At 36.3% G+C, this 23,704-nt stretch overlaps 2 protein-coding genes across 2 annotated transcripts in view; one reads left to right on the top strand and one right to left on the bottom strand.

Annotated features, from left to right (window-relative positions):
- Positions 1 to 18,539: 18,539 nt before the first annotated feature.
- BDCG_17728 (uncharacterized protein) lies at positions 18,540 to 20,870 on the bottom strand (the record flags this gene model as incomplete). Its single annotated transcript, XM_045426803.1, has 5 exons — positions 18,540 to 19,429; positions 19,472 to 20,024; positions 20,084 to 20,203; positions 20,301 to 20,645; positions 20,676 to 20,870. 5 exons carry the CDS (start codon positions 20,868 to 20,870, stop codon positions 18,636 to 18,638), a joined length of 2,007 nt encoding a protein of 668 aa, XP_045282416.1. The 3' UTR covers positions 18,540 to 18,635.
- Positions 20,871 to 22,604: 1,734 nt separating this feature from the next.
- Positions 22,605 to 23,704, top strand: part of BDCG_08088 (uncharacterized protein) — a 2,201-nt gene continuing 1,101 nt past the window's right edge. The window contains exon 1 of the mRNA XM_045423861.1: positions 22,605 to 23,620. Within this exon, the coding sequence (XP_045272709.1) occupies positions 23,407 to 23,620 (214 nt within the window). The 5' untranslated portion in view covers positions 22,605 to 23,406. The remainder of the gene's footprint in view (positions 23,621 to 23,704) is intronic.

Genomic DNA, 23,704 nt, shown 5'->3' with positions numbered 1-23,704 from the left:
AGTGTTGAGATTGTAAGTCTTTTTCTTTTTCATCTTTTCTTTCTGATGCTGATTTTTCTGTTCTTAGAAAAAATTGTTATGAGTTTTACTGTGTATAAAGTCATAGCATTCACAGATATCAAGAAACTTTTTATGATTATAAAGTTCAATATCACAGAGACATTCACTCTGATGAATTTCTTCAGAATGATAGATTCATATCAGTCTATTCTCTGACATCTGTCATCTGACTTTGTGATGCAGGCAAAAGATATTCATGTTTTTGAGAATGAGAATGTGGATGTTGTACTCTTTTACACCTGTGAGTGTGAGACTCATATATCTTGTCTGAGATGTCATCATGGAAATGGGCTGTTTGCATACTGTGTTCTGCTTTCTACATTTCTCTGTGTCCTTCTCTCTCTTTCTGAGAAGCCTTGTGTGTGTTGTAATTATACATACAATTCTAAGACCAGTGAGTGTTCATTTGATAATTGTTATCTCTGTTTTTACAGTTTCATACACTAACAATAGTTCTTAGTTGCTCTGATGCCAGAGATCATTTTAATTGAAGATGACAATGCTGCTGAGACTATTCTCTCTCACTCTCAAGCTTCTTTCATCACTTCTTCTCCCTTCTCTGCAGGGAAGGTTGTGTGCACATCAGATTATAAGTGTTCAGCTCCAGGTAGCTTCTGTCATTCATTCAGTCCTGTGCCTTCTTCTTCTTCTGTTTCTTTCATCTCTGTCTTCTCTGCTCTGACTCCTGATCCTGTGAGTTCTGTGCTCTTCTTCAATTTCTCTACACATACACATGTGCATTTCTATATTGGCATTTCAGTCAATCTTGCAATCAATGACATTAATGTTGTACATAGAGTGATAGAGGAATCAGAGACATGCACAGCATTGTTGTGAGAGTGACTTACAATTCTTGAATCTCTTGCAGATCTTGAGTTTTGAGATTTTCTTTGTTTTTAGTGTTTTTCAGATGATGTGGCATTGGAAATAGATTAAATGTGTGATGTATAAAAATGAATGAAGTGTGTATAATAACATTTGTCTTTTGTGACTGACTCTTACAGTTGATGATCAATTCATTATCTCTTTTCTTACACTTTTTCTCTATCTGCTAGTCACTACTCTTATGTAATCTCTATATGATACAGTGTTCAGTGACTAGATTCAGCAGCTTTCAACTTTTTGTGATTCTGTCTCACACATTATACTGTCTCTCTTCACCTGCTCAGATTACTACAGTGAATAACTCATTGAAACTAATCTCACCTGACCTCTGAGTGTTCCCAGGGATTGAGATGACTTAATTTCATGTGTTCATGAATGTTTCAGATAGTTTGTTCTCTGTGATTTCTGCAATTGAACTGATATAAACAGTTGAATTTAACTCTGAATTTCTTTTTCTTCTATGATCTGACTCATATACAAGTCTGCTACTTTGAGACTGCTCTTTGCTGTGTTGCATCTGCTATCTGTGATGTGTTATTGTACAATCAGCTACAGTCTCATCACTTATTAAAGTGTGATGTTCATCTGATTTCTTCATTTCTTCTCATTCTTTTCTTGTAATTGTGAAAAGATCAGAATAAGTGAGATTATCTGATTCATAAGTATCTATGATTTCTCTTACTTTGCAAGACTTTTCAATTATAAGTCTCTTCTTTTTCAATGCTGATAATAGTGCTGTGAATAATCATAATCTGCTCAGATCTTGCATCTTTGCTTTCATAAGTTATGAATCATTGATTAAGTTATGTAAGATCTGTCCCTCTGATTCTTTCAATGTGTATGTTCTCAGAGAATGTGATTTAAGTATCTTATATAGCTCAAATCACCTAGATTGAAACTTCTCAGAACTCTCATTATATATGAGAACTCATATTCTCATCTTGAGACTCAATTCCTTAATAAGTGAGTCTTGTATTCTTTTTGATTGAATTGCTTGATTCAGAAGTAACTCATTAGCTTTTGCACATGTGTGGCTGATCTCTTTCAATCTTGGTTCTGTGTCTGTGACTGTTACATCTGCAACTGCTACTGTTGCATCTGTAACTGCTCTCTCTTCCACCTTTTTCAAAGCATTCTTCAGGATGCGCGGATGCAATTCATACAACAGGTAGAATGATGAACACTTGAAGACTGCATGCTGTTGAATCTGCATGGTCAATAGCACCTGTCTGAGATATTCATTTCATAGTCTCATAGGCTTACTCACTAGATATTTTGTCAGCATGTTGTTCAAGATTTCATTCAAGTGTTCCATCTTCCTGTTCATCCGCGGATGATATGACATTGTTCTACAATGTCTTGTCTGTAACTGGCTCACAAAATGCCTCACTGCTTCTTCTACAAGGTTCACACTGTTATCAGTTAGAATCTCACGCGGTATTCTATAGTTGACATAGATCTTATTATGTAGAAACTTCATCATCACCTTCTCTGTCATCTCTGAAACTGCTTTCACGACTGGTCAGCCAGTAGTGTAATCAATAGCAGTGATTATTCATCAATTTCCATTTGATGTTCACAGTAATATGTCTATGAGGTTCATCTCTCATTGTTTGAATGATTGTATTATACACTTCATCTGATGTTATGCTTCTTCACATTCTAATCCTTTCTTAGATTCTTTTGTGACCTGGCAATTCAGGCACTTGTGAGTGTACATCTAGATGTTCTCAGCCATGCTTGGCCAGTACACTCTTAGTTCAAGTATATTCATGAGTTCAGGGCTTTCTAAGTGACTGAATTCTTTGTGCATGTGAGTCACTAAGTCACATTGAAATGAAGATTCTAGATAGAGAGCTTCTGCATATTCTAGATTGTGATAAAGCACAACATTGTTTTTTAATTTCCTCAGCTTGAAGTTCAGAAGTATCTCTTCTACTATTTTCATGAGATGCTTGTCATTCAACATCTTGTCATTCTTCAAGTAAGAGATTATAGTGTTCACTCATTCTGATTTCTTGCATTCTCTCAGTGTGTTTAATATGAATGTTCTTTGTGCCTGGTTTGCAGAATTCTCACTCATGAAATCAGGTCTGTGACTGATTGCATTCAGTATCACTGCATTCAATCTCTTTTAATATTTGATATGAAGATTATATGCTTGAAACTCTGAGATTTAACATACTAAACATTTGAAAGGTTTTATTATTAATTGTAGATAGATAAGACTTTCATGATCTGTGATCACTGTTGTTATATATCTGTTGTCAATATATCTATCTCACAACATCAGCATGTGCTTGATTGCTAGCAATTTCTTTTCATACACTGAGTAATTGAGCTCAGTGCTTGATAGTTTTCTATCATTGTACATCATCAAATGCAGCTTGCTGTTCTTACTCATCTGTAGAAGAGTGCCTCTGATAGCTCATTCAGATGCATTCATCTCAATGTAGAAAGGTTTATCATGATCTAGTTAAATAAGTACTGAGAATATTGTTACATGTTCTCTCAGTGTGAGAAAAGCCTCTTCACACACAGTATTTCAGATAATTGAATGAAACTTCTTCTTTCACAGATTTGCATCTGTTTCTCTTAAGAGATCTGAGAGTGATGCAGATATTCATGTGAAATTCTTGATAAATCTGTGATAGTATGAGATCAATTCAAGAAACTGTTGTACATAATGTATGTTTCTCAGCTGCGGCTAATTCACTATGACATTCAATTTCTCTGAGATGAGGTGTATACAGTCATCACTTACTACATGTTCTATGAACTTCAACTCTTCTGTTTCAAACACACACTTGATTGATTTGATGTAGAGCTTATACTCTGTCAGAGTTATAAGCACTTCATTGAGATGCTTCAGATGTTCATTGTATGAGTTTGAAAAGACTAGAATGTCATTGAGATATACAAGGCATGAGATTTCATTCTGTTTATGAAGGATTATATTCATCATCATTTAAAAGGTGATGAGTGCATTTGTCAGACTGAATGACATTGCCAGGAATTCAAACTTCTCTCATTGCATATTAAACACAGTTTGCGGGACTGACAGTTCATCTATGCAGATCTGCTAGTATTCTGAGAGAAGATTGATCTTTGATAGATATCAGGTGTTTTCAACTGTATTCAACTGTTGTTGAATCTGTGACAGTGAATATCTATTCTTGATTGTAAGCTTGTTGAGTGCTCAGTAATTGATACACATTCATCACTTCTCATCTGTCTTTTTCATGAATAGAACTGAAAAGTCCCACACACTTGATAAGAATTGTATGAAACCATGTTCTAGAAGGTCAGTGATCTGACACTTCTGTTCTTTGAGATGTGTTTGTGACAGAGGGTATGCATTCTGGTTGACTGGTTTTGCATCCCTTATGTCAATCTCATGTACAAATCCTTGTTCCAGCGGTAATTCCAGTGAAAGGTCTGTTCAAAAGACCTTCTCATACTTCTTCAGAAGCTTCTTCATACACTTGTTCTCTCACATATTCTTTATCTTGGTTTTCTCCACTTTCAGGTCCTGTATGACATACAGAATGCTTTTGAATGAGATCTTATGAATCATTCTCTTTGCTTATTGATGTGTAAGCAGATTTAACCCTTCTATACCAGGGGTGTGAAATGTTCTTCTCATATCAGTTAGTAGGATTGTATGAATCATTTTCTTTCTATCAGTCAACTGTATATGGCATATACATCATTGAATCTGTGAATTGAACCTTTGAAATCAATTGAGTTTGAGAATAAGGTTGTATTCCACATTCTGCAGCTCTCATACTTAAATATAGCAAGATCATTCTCTGAAGTGCAAGAGAACTCTTACTTTTACAGGTGATATTAAATATCAGTTATCAGATAATCTTATGTATCAGAGATTCTTCACTCAGCAGACCTCTTTCAATCTTTGAATTATATGATCATCAATATATTGTATTAAAGCTCCTGTGTTCACTAACACTTTTGCAGTCATCTCTCAATTCTTACTCAAGTGCTTCTTATACATTAACATTTCAGGTCTCAAGGCATTGAGATGAGTGTTCACTTCATCCTCACTCACATCTCAGTCAGAAGCCTGCTTCTTCTTTGTATTCACAGAATTCAGAAAGTCATCTAACACAGGCATCTCTTTCACTTTGAAGGCTTTTCATAGAATATCAGTGAGTGTCTCTGAGCTCACTGATTCTGCTAGTTTTTTGACTGTGCACACTGGGTGCAATCTTTTACATCATGATTTTGATGTTCACAGTTGAAACAAGTTTGATGCTCGCGACACCAAGGTTTCCACTCAGAGAATCCCTTTTTCAGGGGATTCAGTGCTTTAGTGATGACATTCAGATCTAGATTCATTGTGTCTGAGTGTGTAACTTATGTCATAGAAGTCTGATTACTCATTCTCTGCTGAGACATACTCAATTGCAGTATTTTCTGTCACAATTGGCTCACTTGTTTCTGTATAATAAGAATGTTGTATGCTTTCTTCACTGTGTCTGACTGTGAGGTTAAGCATTTTCATTCCACTCTCAACTCAGGTGTAAGATCATGAATGAAGATCTGTAAACAGAAAGGTGTTGAAAGCTCTTCATTCAATGTGAGATAGTGTAAGCTGAAGTGTGTGAAGTATGATATAAGATTACTCACTTGTCTACACTCAGTGAAGTATTCATAATACTTGTCTTACACATTCACTTTCTCAAAGTTGTGCAAGATTCACTTGAAAAACTCATTTCATGTTTGTGGAAATAAATATCACTTCAGGTCTGTGAGGTTCATCTTTTCATCAGTCATTTATAATGACTTTGCTTTTCTGTGTAGAAACATGGCAGATCTTAAGACTTGTTGAAATTCTGTTGACTGCCTGTCTGTGAGTTCATGTTCAATCTGATAATATGATTGCATCTGACTTAGTCAGCTGATTGCAGCATCATTTTTTCAGTCATCATTGAAGCTTGATGACTTCAGCAGATCTCTCAGCTTGATATATTTCATACTCAGATTCTCATTCTGTGCAGCAGTCTCTGATAATGTGTACACTTCTGAAGAGGTTATGAATGATCATAATAAGATCTTCAGATTCAGTGTAGTTACCTGTCTGTGTAAACATTCAATCTTCTGCTGTAAATCTAAGATCTGGTTTTCTCTATTCTTATTGATGATGACAATTGTGTCAGTGAAGCTCTTCATAGTGAATGCTTGATCTGCAGTGAATGTCAATTGTTATTTGACTTCTGTCTCAGTCTGTCACTGTGTACACAAGGCCTCAATCTTGTTTAGAATTCTTGTACATATACAGAGCTTCAATTTCAGTTCAGCAGTCTCAGCTGCTTTTCTTACTGCTTTAAGTAAACTCTCTGAGAGGTTCTGCATATCTTTCAGTTCAGATAGCAGAGAAGAGTGTTGTTCATATCAGCTAGAAGAGATATTCATTTTAATGATTGATTTCTGATTGATTGTATGATGTCTATTGTTATATCACTTGTATCATTATATGATTTCTGTTATCACTATATTGTTATATTGCTATATTGCTCTGTTATCATTGTATGACTTCAGTGATGATCACTCCCTCTTTTATTCTTCTTTTGAGTAGGGAGTGAACTTCTTTGAATCTGGTTCATCACTTTCATTCTCTTTCTCACATCTCATCTGTTCATGTCTCATATGTGGCATTTGTCTGAGTGTGAAGTTTTCTCTCAATAAGCAAAGCAGTATCAATCAGATGCTCTTTCACTCATCACTCTTCATACACTATCTTTTGAGACATTCTAGAACCACACTGGCATGATAACTACAAATTACTTTATAGGTGGAATTATCACACTCTGAAGAAGCCTGCACTTCTCACTGATTTTTAGACATGCTATCAGATGTGATTCAAAGGTTGCTTAAGCCAGTGTATGATTACAGGCATACACCGGCTTCTTATATATTGAATCTTGTACACTAAATTAATTAGTGGTCACTAGGGCCCTCTTTACATTCATACGCGTACGCTAGTAGTTCGGAAGCGTACGCGTACACTAGTAGTTCGGAAGCGGCCGCGTTATTATCTGACAGTTGTACGTTCTTCCGAACCACATCTGAGAGGTTCTGCATATCTTCTAGTTCAGATAGCAGAGAAGAATGTTGTTTGTATTAACTAGAAAAAGTATTTATTTCAGTGATTTTCTTGTTGATTATATAATGTCTATTATTATATTACTGTATCATTATATTATTATATAATTTCTGTTATTATCATATAACTTTGATAGTAGTTACTCTCTCTTTTATTTCTTTAAGTGAAGAGCAGTCTTCTTTGAATCTGATTCACTACTCTCATTCTGTTTCTCACACCTTATTCATTCATATATGTAACGTGGCGGAACTGAAGCAGTGGCTAGTCAGCGGCGACATGTAGAGGTAGTTGTTTAAGAAGCTGTATAAGTGAGCTTGACTATCTTGCTTAAATAGCGAGCTTGTAGGCTACAGAGTTATTATGAGAATATCATAGATATAATACTTAGTATACTAAGAAGATTGTATGAGACATACAGTAACTCTTGTGTATATTTCAGTAGCAGTAAAACAAATTACTAGCTTCTTTGATGAGAAGCCAGTATCTAGCTATTCTATATAGATAATGAGTGAATACTCTTCTCTCATTTCATGAGTGAGAATAGCTGAAGTGATACCTCAGCAGTATCTTATTATCAAGAAAGAGTAATCTGCTGATCTCATATAAAAGTGAGGTTTTTATATTCATTAATCAGATCTTTCTATAATACATCTGAATAATGTTATAGAGTGATTGAAAACTGGTTTGAACAGGATGAAATCATTCACATGAAAGTGATGAGCTGTGTGAAACTGTAATGAGGTCTTGACACAGCTGAGAGTGTGACAATGCTCTTCTCTTTAAAAGTATAGTCTCTATACTTTCAAGATTACTGAATTAGAAATTATCTTTGTTGTATAGCAACAGTTGTCAACTGATTGACAGTATATGTACTGTGTATGATATAAAGAAATAGATAAGTTTTTCTGCTGACTGTGTAGATCTTTCTTTTCTCACTATCATTCAAATCAAACATGTGATAAGTGAGTTTCTTATATATTAATTTGAAATATAGAAAACATAGTTAATAAGTGACTTGCAGATCTTTTAACATATTTTATTCTATATATAAAATTCTCTGCAAAAGTAATGTGTTTTAGAGACAAAGCTAACAGTAGTGACAGAATTTTTCAAAAAGATCTTCTTCTCTATGAAACATTTTTCTTTCCCTCTTCTCAATCATAACAGTGAGTGTATGAAAGTATCATTCTTGAAGAATAATCAAGAACTTATTCTGACATTTTCTAGTGAGTAATAAATGTCTTCATGATGCAGCAGCGGCCTCTGTGACTGTCAAGAAAGCCAGGTTGAAGGCAGAGGTAGCAGTGTCAATGAGCCACGGGAGCACTGCTTTCATTATCACATCTTCTTCTTCTTCTGCTTCTTTTGCAGCTATGACAGTAGTCACTGTGCCTTGCAGTGAGATGTTATTTCTTCTGCTGATCAGTTCATTCATGTTCAGTCTGTTTCTCACCTTCTCTGTCACTGTTATAATGCTGCCTTTCTCTCCAGTCAATATAGTGATGTATAACCCTGTGTGATCATTTGAAGAGAAACTCAGAGAGAGCTTGATTTCAGAGACAGTGACTTCAAGAAGCTCAATCTGTAGTTTCTCTTCTATAGCACACTCAAGCTCTGCTCAGAATACTACTGAGTTGAGTCTGCAGAGTTCTGTGATTCTTTCATCTTCTCTCTATGAGAAGACTCTAATATAATCTCTGATCAGTACTGCTACTTATCTACACTGCATCAAGCAGCTGAAGAAGAAGAGGATTTTATACACTTATCTCTTCTCTCACTTTCATTGTTTCTATTATATCTGTAACAACAACTTCTATCTCTCTGTAAGTATTATCTCACAGAAAGATATTGTGTCAGTTCTGATAAGAAGTCTAGATGCTCAAGCAGTACAGAGTGAGAGTCTCAAAGCTTCAAGTATTAACAGATTTTATCAAGACTGAGAAGATCTCTCTTACTCATCTGCAAAAGAAGATAAAAGTATGAATCTTCAAGATAAAAAAACACCTCAGAATGACTGATCTCAAGAAGAGATTAGCTGATACTGCTACTGAAAGTACTGTAGAGATTAATCACTGATTAAAGAGAATCTCACTTCAGTTGAAGCAGATGACTGAGATGCTTTGTAAGTTAATAAGTTAATACTTTCAGTATCTTTTATACTCTTCTACAGCATGCTTCTCTATGATGCTGCAGTGCTAACTTCTCAGCAGATAAAGATACTAATATCAGAGACTTCAACAGTGAAGAATAAGTTTGATAAGAGTGTAGTTATTGATGAGTAGACTCTGATCTCTCTTTTTACTTTTTCAGCAGACTGCAGCTCTATTAGAATAGCAGCAGTCTGTGAATTAATAATATTAATCTTTTTATTGATTTTCAATATTTCTTTTCTCTAACTGCTTCAGGAATTTTACACTTGTGTAGTCTTATTAAACTTCTAAAAACTCTTTGAGAGAAAATAGAAGAAGAGTGCTACAGAGTCTATAAGATACTGACTCATTATTACAAGATCATCTCTAAAAAAACTCTTTGAGAAAAATGAGAAGTCTTAAGCAGCATTTCTTGCTTAATATCTCTGACATGTAACAGAGCAGTCTCTACTAGCTATCTCATAGATTGCAATTTCTTTCTCAGCATTTTTCAAATACTTAAGTGATTTTCACAAATTCTCTGACAATGAATAATCTTCTTATTTAATAAGATATTGAAGCTTGCTGTAATATATTCACTTATTCAATATTTTCTTCACAAGATATTCAGTATCACTCTTGATCTTGATATCATTCAGCTGAGACAGCTTCATCTCAGAGTATTGCTTATAGAGCTTTAAATAGAAAATGTGAAAAATAGAATGAATTGATTTCAATTCTGTGAGTAATTTCAACTCATATGTCTGCTTACTTATCACTCTTATTACTGAGAAAGATTCTAGTCATCACTCACTGAGCTTCTTACACAGTCTCATTGTCTTGATATTCTTTGCTGAAAGTAGCACTTAATTCTCTATCAAGAACTTCATTAGAAGATATTTTCAATTGTAGTATTTCATCTATTACTTCTGAGTGTGATGAATACTTTTCATCATCTTCTCATGAATTTTGTTCAAAAGTTTCAATCTCACTTTTACTTCTAACACTGAGAGATACTCTATTCTCTGTACCTGTCTGACATTCTGACTGTCTATTCTCTTCTTTAAAACATCATTCACAATGTTACTGAATAATGAAGAATTATATTCATAACAAGTATAGAAAGAAGATATCTTTAAGATTACATTCTTTGCATTGTTATATACAAATTCAGTAATTAGAAGATGTTTAAGTCAATCATTCTGATAATATGAACAGAATGCTTGAAGATGCTGTTCTAGTGTCTGATTCTGACATTCAGTCTGATTATCAGTCTGTGAATGAAAAACAGTACTGAGAAGACATCTTATTATAAGATGATAGCAAAAAGCTGATCAGTACTTGCTGATGAAGAGAGATTCTTAATCTATTATTAATGATTTCAGAGCACTGTGATCATGAATAATAATATCTAAAAACAGGTCAGTTAATTCAGAGGCTTTAATCTTTTTATAAGTAGAGATATATCTGATTATCTTTGTAAAGCAGTTAACAATGATCAAAATTGAGTCATATTCTTTGACTCTTGTCAACTTTAGCAGATCAACTATGAAATCTATTAATAGATTCTATCATAAGCTCTTTGAAACAGGCAGTGACATCAACTCACTGTATTACTTATATTATGAAATCTTTATTCTTTGACAGACATTGTAAGTCTTAATATACTCTTTAACATCTGTTCAGAGCTTGTCTTAAATATATTTATATTTTAGAAGCTTCTCAGTCTTCTCTAACCTGAAGTGCTCTGTATAAGAATTATTATGATGAATTCTCAATAACTTCTAATACACTGCTCTACTATAAGAGATGAAGACTGAATTATTCAGCAGTAGAAGTTTATATTCTTCTAGTTATCAGTGACTTGATTTCTTAGCAGCATCATCTCACTCAGAGCCTGTCTCTTTCAAGTTCAAATCAGACTCTTTCTTCTTCAACTTCTGAATTTGAGCTGCAGTAGAGATATTCCTCTTCTATAACTTATTAATGAATTTCAAAAGTAGTCAGATTGAAAGATTGTAGACTGTTTTATTCTTTATCAATTCAATGATTATAAGATATAATATGAGAAGCTTATAATCTTCAGTATCAGTCTTCTGCAGAGACCTAAGTTCTCTTTCACCTTCTATACTAAGTCACACAGCTGTCTCTTCAGTGCTGTTTCTGAGCTTTAAAGAATCTCAATCCTCTGCAGTCAGCTTCTTCTGCAGTGATGACAGAGATTCTTTTATAGAATTCTTCTCTGTATCAATGATATTATAATTGAGCTGTTTAAATAGTATATCAGTGAGATTAAGCTGATCTGAACAGTATTGAATATAGAAATCATACTCTGAAAGCAGCTCTGCTCACCTGGCTTGATGTTCTATCAAGCTCTTTGTTGTCAAGAAGTAATGTAGATTTACATGATCAGTGAGAACTTGCACTGAGTACTTACTACTCTGAAGATAATATCATCAGATCTTAAAGAATTTGACAATTACTAACATCTTCTGATCATAGATATCATATCTTCTCTGTATGAGTGATAACTTCTTGAAGAAGAAGATCACTGATCTTCATTCACAGTGTCTTATAGACTCTGTGAAAAAGTCTTCTTTCACAGACAATTTATTACCTGTTTTCTCAGAAGTGATTATCCTCTGATTCTTTCAATATTGAAAGATCTCTGATATTAACTGTGAAAAGATTTCACAGATCTCATTCTCAGATACATCAGTCTCACACTGACTGAGTAAGTCAGGATTAAAGTGATTCAGTATTGTGACATCTGTGAAAGCTTGTTTCAATTCTGCAAACACCTGGGCAGTGCCTTGAATGAGGGTAAACAGTCCTGTTTTCCTGTCTTTCACACTTCCCTTTAACAGATCTGTAAGAGAGGCAGTAATTCATGAATATGCATAGATGAATCATCTGTAGAAATTCGCAAATCCTAGGAACACCTGCACCTCGCGGTACATCCGCAGCGCCGGCCAGTCCTCAATGGCGGAGACCCGGCTCCTGTCCATTGAAATGCCATTCACCCCAACAACATAACCTAAGAAATCAATCTCCTGCATGTAGAACAAGCATTTTTCGGTGTTTGACTCCTTTGATGGGGAGCCAGCATCTAGCTATTCTATATAGACAATGGGCGGATACCCTCCTCTCATTCCACGAGCGAGGATAGCCGGAGCGATACCTCAGCGGCGCCTCATTGCCAAGGAAGAGTAATCTGCTGACCTCGTATAAAAGCGGGGTTCTCATATCCATCAATCGGATCTTCCTATGATACATCCGAATGATGTCATAGAGTGGTTGGAAACCGGTTCGGACGGGATGGAATCATCCGCATGGAAGCGATGGGCCGTGTGGAACCGCAACGGGGCCTTGGCGCGGCCGGGAGCGTGACAATATACATAGCATTTGCCTGAGTATGAAGTTTTTCCTTAACAAGTAAAGCAGCATCAATCAGATGCTCTTCTATTTATCACTCTTCATACACTATCTTTTGAGATGTTCTAGAATCACACTGACATGATAACTATGAATCACTTCATAGATGAAATTATCACACTCTGAAGAAGTCTGCACTTCTCACCAGTTTTTAAACATGCTATCAGATGTGATTCAAAGATTGCTTAAGTCAGTATATAATTACAGGCGTACACTGGCTTCTTATATATTGTAATATTGTACACTAATTTAATTAGCAGCTGCTATGGCCTCTTTACATTCATACGTGTACGCTAGTAGTTCGGAAGCGGCCGCGTTATTATCCGATGGTTGTACGTTCTTCCGAATCACAAATAACTTCTTCTTATTTTCACTCTTCAGCATATCTGTAAGAGCTAAGAAGATTCTCATGAACACAAAGATAAATCATCTATAAAAATTCACAAAGCTCAGAAAGATCTGAATCTTATAAATACTAGTTAGCTTCAGCTATAATAGAATAGTCTTAATTTATAAAGATTTCATCTGAATATCATTTATAGTGATTATATATTCTAGGAAATTAATTCAGTAAGTATTGAAGTTGTACTTTGTAAGCTTAATATACAGTTCTGTCTCATCTAAAACCTTTAACACACTTTGTACATGCTCAGTGTGTTCTTTCTTCTTTATAAAGTACATCATTATATCATTCAGATATATTATTATAAAAACATTCAGATATGTATAAAGTATTTTATTAATAAAAGACTGAAATATCACAGAAATATTAGTCAGATTAAAAGACATCACTAGATATTTAAATAATCTTAGTACAGTTCTAAAGACAGTCTTTTATTTATTCTCAGACTGTATTCACAGCTGTGTATATATATTAATTATATTCAGTTATATGAATATGACAGCTTCTGTGAGATGATTAATTATATTCTCAATCAGAGACAGAAAGTAGTGACTCTTTATTATCTTGAAGTTTAGATTATAATAGTTTATATACAATCTGAGATCTTTATTCTTCTTCTTTATAAATATTACAGAGACTTCTGCAGAGATCTATGAAGATCAGATAAAGTTATTTTTCAGATTCTTCTTTATATAGATTTACAAGATCTCTGTCTTATAATGAAAGAGCTTATAAATTGATTCTCAGAAGAGTTTCTACTCTTCTATCAAATCTATTATCAGATTCTTCTTATAGTAAGAGAGAAGCTTAGCTGTCTTTACTGAGCTGAATATCTCTATAAGATCTTGATATTTCTCTGATATTTAAAGCTTAGTTTTTATGACTGTGAGATTCTCAGACACTTATAAAGTTATTATATAGATGAGCTTATCTTCTCTGATTAACTCTGCAGTATTAACTGATTCTATCTCTGTGAGTAAGTCTGTTAATACTGATTAAAAGTATAAACCTGACTCACAGACAGCTATGTGCAGATTATATCTTTAAAGTTATACAAGTCTCAAGTACATGTTATCTGTGATATTTATAATAATCACAGTTTTCATAAATCTTCTTCAGATTTCAGAGAGATCTTATAATTCAAAGATAACTCTTATAAGTTTCTCAGTTCTCAGATCTGAGTTCTCACACTCTGCTTATTATAAGAGCAGATTCTCAGTTTTCATCTTTCAGCTTATTCACTCTATGAGTTTTAGAAACATCATAGTGACCTGAAATCCTGAGTTTATTAATACTTTTCATACTTATAAGATAGTAGTACTGTGATACAGTCTCTCTCTATAAGTAAGCATTTTCATTGAGAAAGTAACAGATTCAGGTATCAGCTTCAAGATTCTTAAGAAAACTGTTACTGACTCTGTTTATAACTTCTTAAATTTCTATTTTAATTTATCTGAATAGTTTGTGTGAAGATATTCTGATTTAGAACAGATAAAGCAGAGTTTCTTTTTCTTAGTCTCTCTGTTATATACTTTATTTATAAGAGCTTATAAAGCTCTAGCCTCTTTCTCTCTGCTTAGTAGTCAGATATAAATCTCTCTATATCTTATTATCTTTTTCTGATAAATCTGTTCTCTGTTATTCTGACTCTTACAGAGTCAGTTAATAATCTGCTCTCTATAGATCTGTGACTCTTACAGTGATCTGTAAGTAATAAATGAGAGTTATTAGTTTCTTCAGAGTCAAGAGCTTAGAGTCTTACTCAATGAGCTTATTTTACATATTTTTATTCAGTCTCTTTATAAATATCATCATTCAGATCTTGTTTCAGAGCTCTGTTTTCATAGATCTTAATTTATATTATAATTTCATAAAGTACTGTGAGTAGTCTTTATCAGATTTTTCATCTCTTTTTTTAATATTGATAATTACAGCTCAGATATTCTCTATCTGACTTACAGAGTCTCTCAACTTATTCTCTAGATAGATCTTGAGAATAGATCAGCAGAATCTCTTGTAATTATTCTCTAGATAATTCAGTCAGTTCTTAACTTCAGTGTAATAGAGATCTGTTATTATATAGATAATAGCTTTTTCATCTTTCATATCACACAGCTGAGCTTGTAAGTCAATTTCAAATATAAACTTATAAAAGCTTTTATAGATTATAATTTAATAGATAATCTTAAGTGATTACAGCTTAAGAAAGTTTCTTTTCAGTTTATAAGTATCTCTGAAGATCATGTCTAGAGACTCAGTTTGAGAGTGTTTATAGATAGTAAGTATTTCTTATAGAAAAATAGCTTAATTCTGTAAGAGATATTTAAGAATATTCTTCACTGAGATTGATTTATTCATGAGTTCAGAGAGTTTCTCTGTCACAGATATAAAGAATAATATCTTATAAGTAATTAATAAGTTCTCTAAGACTTCTTTTATAAGAGTTATTCATGATTCAGATGACTGCTTCTGAGTGTCTGCAGTAGAGTTTACAGAGATTGAAGTATATAAGTTTCTAGTTCTTTCAGTTATAATAGATGATTGCTGACTGACTGAGCTTGAAATATAAGAATAAGTACTTATAGATAATTATTCAGGTGTTTGCAGCTTGATATAATATGTACTGTTAACTACTAGAAGTGTTCACAGTAGAAAGATAAAATATAGAAGTTAAATATATAATAGTATTCAAGCTAAGTTATGAATAGTATTCATGAACTTCAGTCTATATAGTTGTGTGTAGTCAAGAGCCACTAGCTCTATTGATTATATGAGAGATAGAAATAGAGGTAAAGAATCTGTGAGAAGTGAGATTTCTTACAGCATTCTAAGTCTTACTCTAATAATCTCACATGAATTTGACTGTTATGTTGTCATCATTGTAATTGTGATTGTTAAGTGATTGTTATAGATATTGTTGTTCTGTTTGAAATCTGAGAATTCTCTCAAAGTTGTATGAAAGCTGTCTAAATTCTTGCCAATTCAAGATTAGTTAATTTTCTAGAGATAATGAAAAAGTAGACAAAGAATATAATAATAATAAAAGAAGAAATGCTAACTTGATGAACTTACCTCTTCTCATTTCATTTCTTGTTTAACTTCTTCACTATCTTCTTTAACCTCATCTCTCTCTCACTTATCTTCCCTACTTTCTTTCTTAACTTCTTCACTTTCTTCATTAACTCCTTTGATTTCTTGTCTGACTTCTCCGATATCCTCTTCAACGCTAGCACCTCTTCCAATTCATTCAAATTCTTCTTGAGATTCTCCAGCACTTCCTCGCTGAAGATGGAATGCCTGGCACAGGGACCAGACAAGAAAGCGTAATACCGTTGCAAATCCGATACGTCACTGTCGACGGCCAGGTTAAATTGAGCAATGCCTTCCCTTAAGAAGTCATAAATCAAAGCGCCTCAATAATGATAATCTCTCTGCCGCCAACTCTCCCTGTCCGCCTGCTCGATTTCAAAAAAGACGTCATGATGTGTCTGTAACCTGTCTCTAGCGTCCATATTCATATTGAAATTGAAGGAGGAAGAAAAACAGAGCTCCGATGATTGTATTTATATTCAATTCAGCCTTCCTCATCATTCTCACCCGGGTCATTACTTATTTTATGTGGCTCGGATGTATTCTGGTAACATATATTATATTTCTCTCTCTTGAACGGGTATACTCTTTACTACAGTGCTGTATTTCTTTCTGTGTTAACTACCTGCTCTCAAACTTTTCTTTATTTTTTCATTCAGTGTGAGTGAAAGCTACAGAAAGCTTACAAACTCAGTTCAAAACTGAATGGCTAGTCATGTCAACATCATGTTGTCACATCTGAAATACATACATATCTTCTCTCAATGTCTTTAAACACACAATATTCAACACACACAGCTATATTAAAGATAAGAATTATAGAACAGTTACTCTCTAGTATGATCAACTGAAGAACACTTCTACTTTTTTTAAGTATAGTCAGTATTATACTGTGTGAAGAAAACAGTCTATGATTGTATGTGTATTTTAGATGAGATTGATATAGATAGAGTTCTAGGTTCTAGCCATGACCTGGGTTAAATTTCTAACCACGTTCAATCAAGATGTAGAAGAGCAGTTCATGGCTTGAGTTGTTTTGTTGATCTGGTGTCATCGTTCAGTGCAAATTCCTCTTGTTCACGTTCTCTCTGTTTCAGCTCTTCTCTACAATCCTTCTTATATTCCATAAATTCCTCTCTAAGACCTGTTCGATTTTCCTGATATTGTCCACACAGTTTCCTTATTGAATAGTTAGCAATCAATTATTCTTATTTCATCATTGCAAAAGACCAGTGACCTGGGATTTTTTCTTTTCTTTTGTTTTTTTTCTTTCTTTTTCTTTCTTTTTTTCTTTCCTTTCTTTTTTCTTTTTTCCTTTTTTTTTTAAGGTGAATAAATTATCCGAAGAAGAAGCGGGAGAAGAAGAAGAGTACAAATAGTGACATACTCGCGAAGATTTACATCTGTCTGCAAAGATTCCAAGACTGTAGAAGTGATGTTTGTATCTCGCTGCTCCATCTGAAGGCCCGTCAAGGTCGACAGCTTGACAGCGGCTTCAGCGGCGATTATCTGAAGCTGTTGAACTACCAAAATATTATCAAAAAGAAGTCCTCTTTTCTCATCTCACTCTCCCCCCTTTCTTTTTATTTTCCTTTTTATTTTTATTTTTTTTTATTTTTTAAATACTCACTAAGCTCTTTTACCACTTCAAATTCCCCTTCGGTTATTTTTAACCCCTTTTTATCGATAAAACTCGTATAGTCGATCAGTAGATTTCATTTTTCAGTTAGAATGTCTTCCACATTTTCGAACCTCGCAATGTCCTCTTCCACGCTCTCTTTAAGTCATAAAGAATAAGGACGGAGTTCCTGGGCTGACAAATCGCGTGTCTTAATTCTCAAAAAGTTCCCATAGGTTTTAGGCAGGGTCGGATCGAAGACCATATTTCACTCGGAAGGGAGAAAGTAGAAATGATAGACAGGGATAAGTATAGTTCAGCGGTGGGGCCAAATTCAATCGTATAGAAAGAAGATGAATTCGAAATGATTAATATCAAATAGCACTTGAGTGATTTTCTTTATGTGTCTGTTTAAATATCTTTTTTTTTTTTCTTTGTTTCTTTCTTTCTTTCTTTCTTTTTTTCATTCTTTCTTCCACCCCCCCTCCCCCGAAGCGGTGGTTGATATGTGAGTGAGTGAACAGCTGAGGCACAAGGGATTCTGATAGTCGACACGACATTTAGATTCATATCCATTCAAGTCTGCATGGCTCGGATGTTACATGTACATTACATGTACATACATATCCTGATATGCAAAACAAAACTACCTATCCTATGTGAAAGGTGTAAAGCTTGTGTGATTGAAAGGTTGCTAGCTTTGTGAAAAGTTATATGATGAAGGGATTAGTAAGCCAGATCATGTGACCTGACACCCCCACTCATCAGAGTAACTATACACGATGCTATATACAAAATTCGCCTTCAAATCAAGTACAGGTACAAAAAATGACTGGAAAATGTGAAGTAATGAAAAACCAGTCATGATATACATCATTTTTTATCCCTCTATCCCCCTATCTTCTTTATATTCTCTTTCCAACACATATATTTCAAACGGTTGATCTCTTTAACACAGGCCTTGTAATAATACTTCCATTCCATGGAAGCTTTGACGCGCGTGAGGTTTTTCAGGATTGAAAGTGCAGTGATCTCGGGATCAGTGAGTAGGTCTTCAAGACTGTCCCTCACTGAAGATTCCCTCACTGTTGATTCCCCCACTATAGTGATATCTCTTGTAGATGTCAGAGGGTCATCAGATTCAACTGTGGGTTCCGGGGAGTTCAGTGTATTCTGCACTAAAAGGGTAGGTATTCTCGCGGAGATATCATAGTCAATCCACCAATTATTAGTGAGTATGAGAAATAATGGACACTCAGGTCGAATTTCCTCATCAATGAATAGATTATCAATTGATGAATCAGGAATCGCTGCAGTCTCTTGACGGGCCGCAGTGGGTAGGCCTGGTGTCGCCGAAGGAATCACCGCAGCCGCTTTACAGGCCGCATTGGGTAGAACCTTCGGGTTGTGCGTTGTCGGTATCGATGGATCGGCAAGATGGAGGTCCTTCTTGAAGATGACATCTTTTGATATGTATAAACGCCCGTTGAAGGGATCCTTGTGGAGTTTCACAAAACAGGCTGGCACATTGATAACCTCCGCGAGGTTTGCCATCTGAAAGGTCTCTGAACCATCTGTAATGAATAGTTGAGTCCCACCCTCACTATTGTTCTTTTCCTTCTTTTCTTTGAATTCCTTTATCCTCACAGCGTTGTAGATCCTCCAATTATCTGAAGCACTGTCTGAATTGGTCAATCAACAGTTGCCAAAGTGAGATCTCTCACAATCAGAACATGTAGGTGGATTTCCCAATCCCTGATGGTTTCGGAAGCCCCCTTGAGTACTACCACGACCACGTCCAGTACGGCCTCCACGGGCCGAATTCAATGTATTGTTGTTAGAATTGGTAGGTGTAGTGGTCGTTGTATCTGTTGTAGCTGTTGTAGCTGTTGTAGCTGTTGTAGCTGTTGTAGCTGTTGTAGCAGAGTTGGCCGCAGAATCTATATTCTGCAGATTCTTTTTATCTTTTGGAGGATCAAGCCGCGAACGGATTTCCTCCATGAGAAGATCAACATTCAATACCACAGCTGTGGATTTGAAATCCTGTATCTCCTCTATCTTCTTCTGAATGTAATTCCTCCAATTGTTGAGTAGAACTGAGTAGAAGGTATCAAATATCCACGCATCTGAGGGGGAAGCATCCAACATCTCCAATTTCGTGATGGCGGACTGGAACTTATCAAAGAATGTGTGTAGATTGGTGACCTGTATGTCATCAAGAGACATGAATTCCAGAACTGCCTCATGATGTAACTGTGTTTTGGGGACAGAGTATTCCTGTTCAATCACATTTCATAGAGTATAAGCAATCCGATTTTTATCATACTTGGAGAAACATGGTCTGACACCTGCACCCAAGGAGTTCGAGATGAATGTGTAGAGCCACCAGTTTCTGGCGTCCCAGAATGGTGCCCATTCATCATCTCTTTGTAGAGGGTTCTGGGTCTGTCATTTCTCTATCATATACCAACACTGTACATCAATCAGTTTCAATTTCATGAAGATGCTCCATGTGGTGTAATTGAATGTACCAGTTAGACTGTTTGGTCTCACAGTATTCTTGACATCTTCCTTGAATTGGGAGATTGCCTTGCCAACACGGCTATTCAGTTCATAAAGGTTGAATTCCAACCTTTCACCGAGATTAGGATTCCATGTGGCTGTACGGGCTGTTGATGTGGTGGCAGGATGATTGTTGACATCCTGTGGTCGATCCGTAGAGGATCTCTGTTGACGGAGTTTTTCCAGTTGTAGTTCGAGTTCTAGGACTCTTTGCTTCCCCTTGTCCATCTCAAGTATCATCTTGAGATGTTCCATCTGTTGGTCTGATATTGCCTCGCCCGAACGGTAGACACCTGAGTGTCCAATATTCTCATCAAGAGAACCAGCTTCATCAAGCTGTCAAGTAGATCAGGGGGCCGGCCTGACCGTGTCAGGAGCTGTATTCAAACCAGCTTCGAATCGAGAGAGTGTTTCGACAATGGAGCTTTCAAAGGCTCCAGGAGGATGTCCACTGGCAGAGCATGAGTGTGAAGAATCATCATCATCAACTGCAACTGACCCAGTGGAAAGGACACGAGATCGCGAACGTGTGTGTGGGCGAGATCGTATTGAATCCGCCATCTTGATATTCGTTTATTGAATCCTTGCCAATATCATTCTCTTTTTCTTGCTTTTTTGCAAATGTGGTGCGTTTTCTGTAAGCCTCTTTTTTTTAAGCGAGCAGTAGTATTATTGATCATCAAGATCTCAAACGCATCAATACTGATAGAATAAGATGATTTTAACTCCTGATGGGCGTATCGAATGAAGCAGTAGTTCAAATAGATTATATTGACAAGGAATCCCGAATTGGCAGCGATTTTGCGCAAAACGGGTCTCATAACCTGTGGAAGGTGTAAAGCTTGTGTGATTGAAAGGTTGCTAGCTTTGTGGAAAGTTATATGGTGGAGGGATTAGTAAGTCAGATCACGTGACCTGACATCCTATGGAAGGAAGATGTTCCCCCGCCACAAGCGGAATCAACCGTCCGCAAAGATGGAATCTGATAGGGAAATACCCGGTTGAGGGAGCGCCTTTGTTCATACATATATATATACATACTACGTATATATAGTCGTCTCTATCGAGGCTACAATTTTTATTTTATTTTTCCTCTTCCCGGACAAAAAGCGAATGCTTGTTGATGAATGAATGCAAGTCCGTCTCCAGTCTCCTCCTGCTGGGCTCTGTTCCTTTCCCCCGCCGATTGTTCTGTTCATCCATCCGTTTGAAGTCTAGATACGATACGATGCCACACCACACTTGCTTCTACGACGTCCTACTACGTACGTAGTTACTTCTTTCACCTGCCAAAGTTTCCGTTAGTATCCTGAAAGACTCGACTGGCTTGGTCTCCTCTCCAAGGTTAAACCATCCATATCATATGCCACATGCAACCCTTCCATTGTTGCTTCATGATCTTCATGCGCCTGCCACACAATTATTAACTTAACCCCCCCAATACCATACCACCGTGCAGCAGTCAAACGGCTCTTACAAGATATGGCCAGATTTCTCCCCCTTGCTTCCTCGGGATTTTATATTATACATTCCAATAAATAGCTCTAGAAAGATGCAGGGAAGAAAAAAAAAAGTTACCTTGATTTTTTTTTATCAAACTCTCCAATTAAGTTACCCCTTTTTCCATGTCTTTCGTGCAACCAAAAAAAAAAAAATATATAGTTATATATATAAAAAAAAAAAAAAAAAAAAAAAAAAAAAAAAAAAAAAAAATTTCGCCGCCCAGAATCCACGAAACCCAATTTAAGGTTGAAGTCGACCCGGGATGGGCCGAGAGGGGGTAACAGAACTAGTTACTCCTGCTGGGTAGCGTAGTTAGCCACCCGAGATTTACATAAACCATTCAGACTTCGACGAGCGATCAACTGAACATTGAGAAATAATAAATAATAGATTATTAATAATCCAAGTAACTACTGGATATCCCACGAGGGGGGGTACTTTCTGTACGCTATTATATATATATAGACTCCGTACTGGGGATCTGAAGCGAAAGAAAGCCAGGGCAAATCGGTCGAAGCTTGTGTAGCGACGATCAGCCTTGATTGAAGGCACAACCACCATTTGCTATATCAGGTTTACTGGAATCGGGTGCAAGAACCGCCCCGTGAAAACAATGGTTCTGGCAACTCTGACAACTGCTGACACTGCTGATCCATTGATCTATTGATCCATGATCCATGTTCCATGATCCAATGAACCGAGATCCATTCCGAGATTCGTGATCAGTTGAGTTTGATCAGGTTAGGTTGCAATTATTATTAAAGTTAATGATAATCAATCATCATCATCATCATTTTGTCCCAGGAATCAATCAAATGGATCCAGAAGACCCAAGATTCCACGCTGCGGACAGCATTGAATGCTCTCTCCTGATTCGCCAATGCTGTCAGCCAAGGTCGCATCGTTGGAACCAACCGCAAGCCCCAAGACCACGCTAACACTCATCGAGCCTAGCTTTAGACACAAGCTCAGAGAGTAAAATGACTGGTTGGGGGCAGTTTAAACCAGTCGCAGGATAGCATAACATAACACTCATTGGTTGTTATTAGGGTGGGGGGAAGGGGGGGGAGGGGAAGGAAGGGGGAAGGGCATTTAAACTGCAAGCACGCTATCTGCAACTTTGGGCGAAGAAAGCGCCTGTCAACACTTGCCTTCTCGTCCTGTTCCTTCTTCGCCTCCTTCCTCCCCCCCCCTTGTTTGTCAGTCAAGTCTCTCTCCTTTTTCTCTCATTTGTCGTCTCTCTTCTCTCTCTCTTTTTTGTTCTCTTTTTTCTTGTTTCTCTCCCCCCCTTCTCTGTTCTCTCTCCTCCTTTCTCTCTCCTCCTCTCCCTTTCTTTCCTCCTCCTCCTCCTCCTCCTCCCCCACGGCGATCGCTTCACCACCAGCCCTTAACTTTTCTTGACACTCTTTAAACACAAAAGGTCTTAGATTCGTGTAATCTATCTCCTTTTTTATTTATTTATTTTATATATATATATAATTTTTTTACAACCCTATTTATTATTTATTTCTTTTACGGATTCGGTACGTACTATACTATCCTCCTATCGGGTCAACTCTTTCGAATCCCCACCAACTTCCGTCAGTCAGTCACCATGCGATCCATCATCTACCTCGCAGTCACCGCCTTTGCTGCCGTTGTGGCCGCCCAGAGCAATGGTAATCCTTTCAACGTCCCTAGTGACGGCTACCAATTCGTCGCTGGCAAGCCGACCACGGTCACCTGGGACCCTACCAACTCCGGCACCGTCTCCCTGAGGCTCCAGATGGGCGCCAATGTCACTCCCCAAGATGGTATTCCCCTTGGCGGTGCGATTATATATGATATACTCTCCCCCTCCATTTTCGTTTCTTCTCTTTTCGCATCTCTCACCTGCAACTCTGTGTGTGCTG

Source organism: Blastomyces dermatitidis, assembly GCF_000003525.1.
Source record: "Blastomyces dermatitidis ER-3 genomic scaffold supercont1.10, whole genome shotgun sequence".
In the NCBI taxonomy this organism is placed as follows: domain Eukaryota; kingdom Fungi; phylum Ascomycota; class Eurotiomycetes; order Onygenales; family Ajellomycetaceae; genus Blastomyces; species Blastomyces dermatitidis.
Note: the sequence above shows the minus strand (reverse complement) of the source record. Positions and strands in the feature narration are given on the sequence as shown.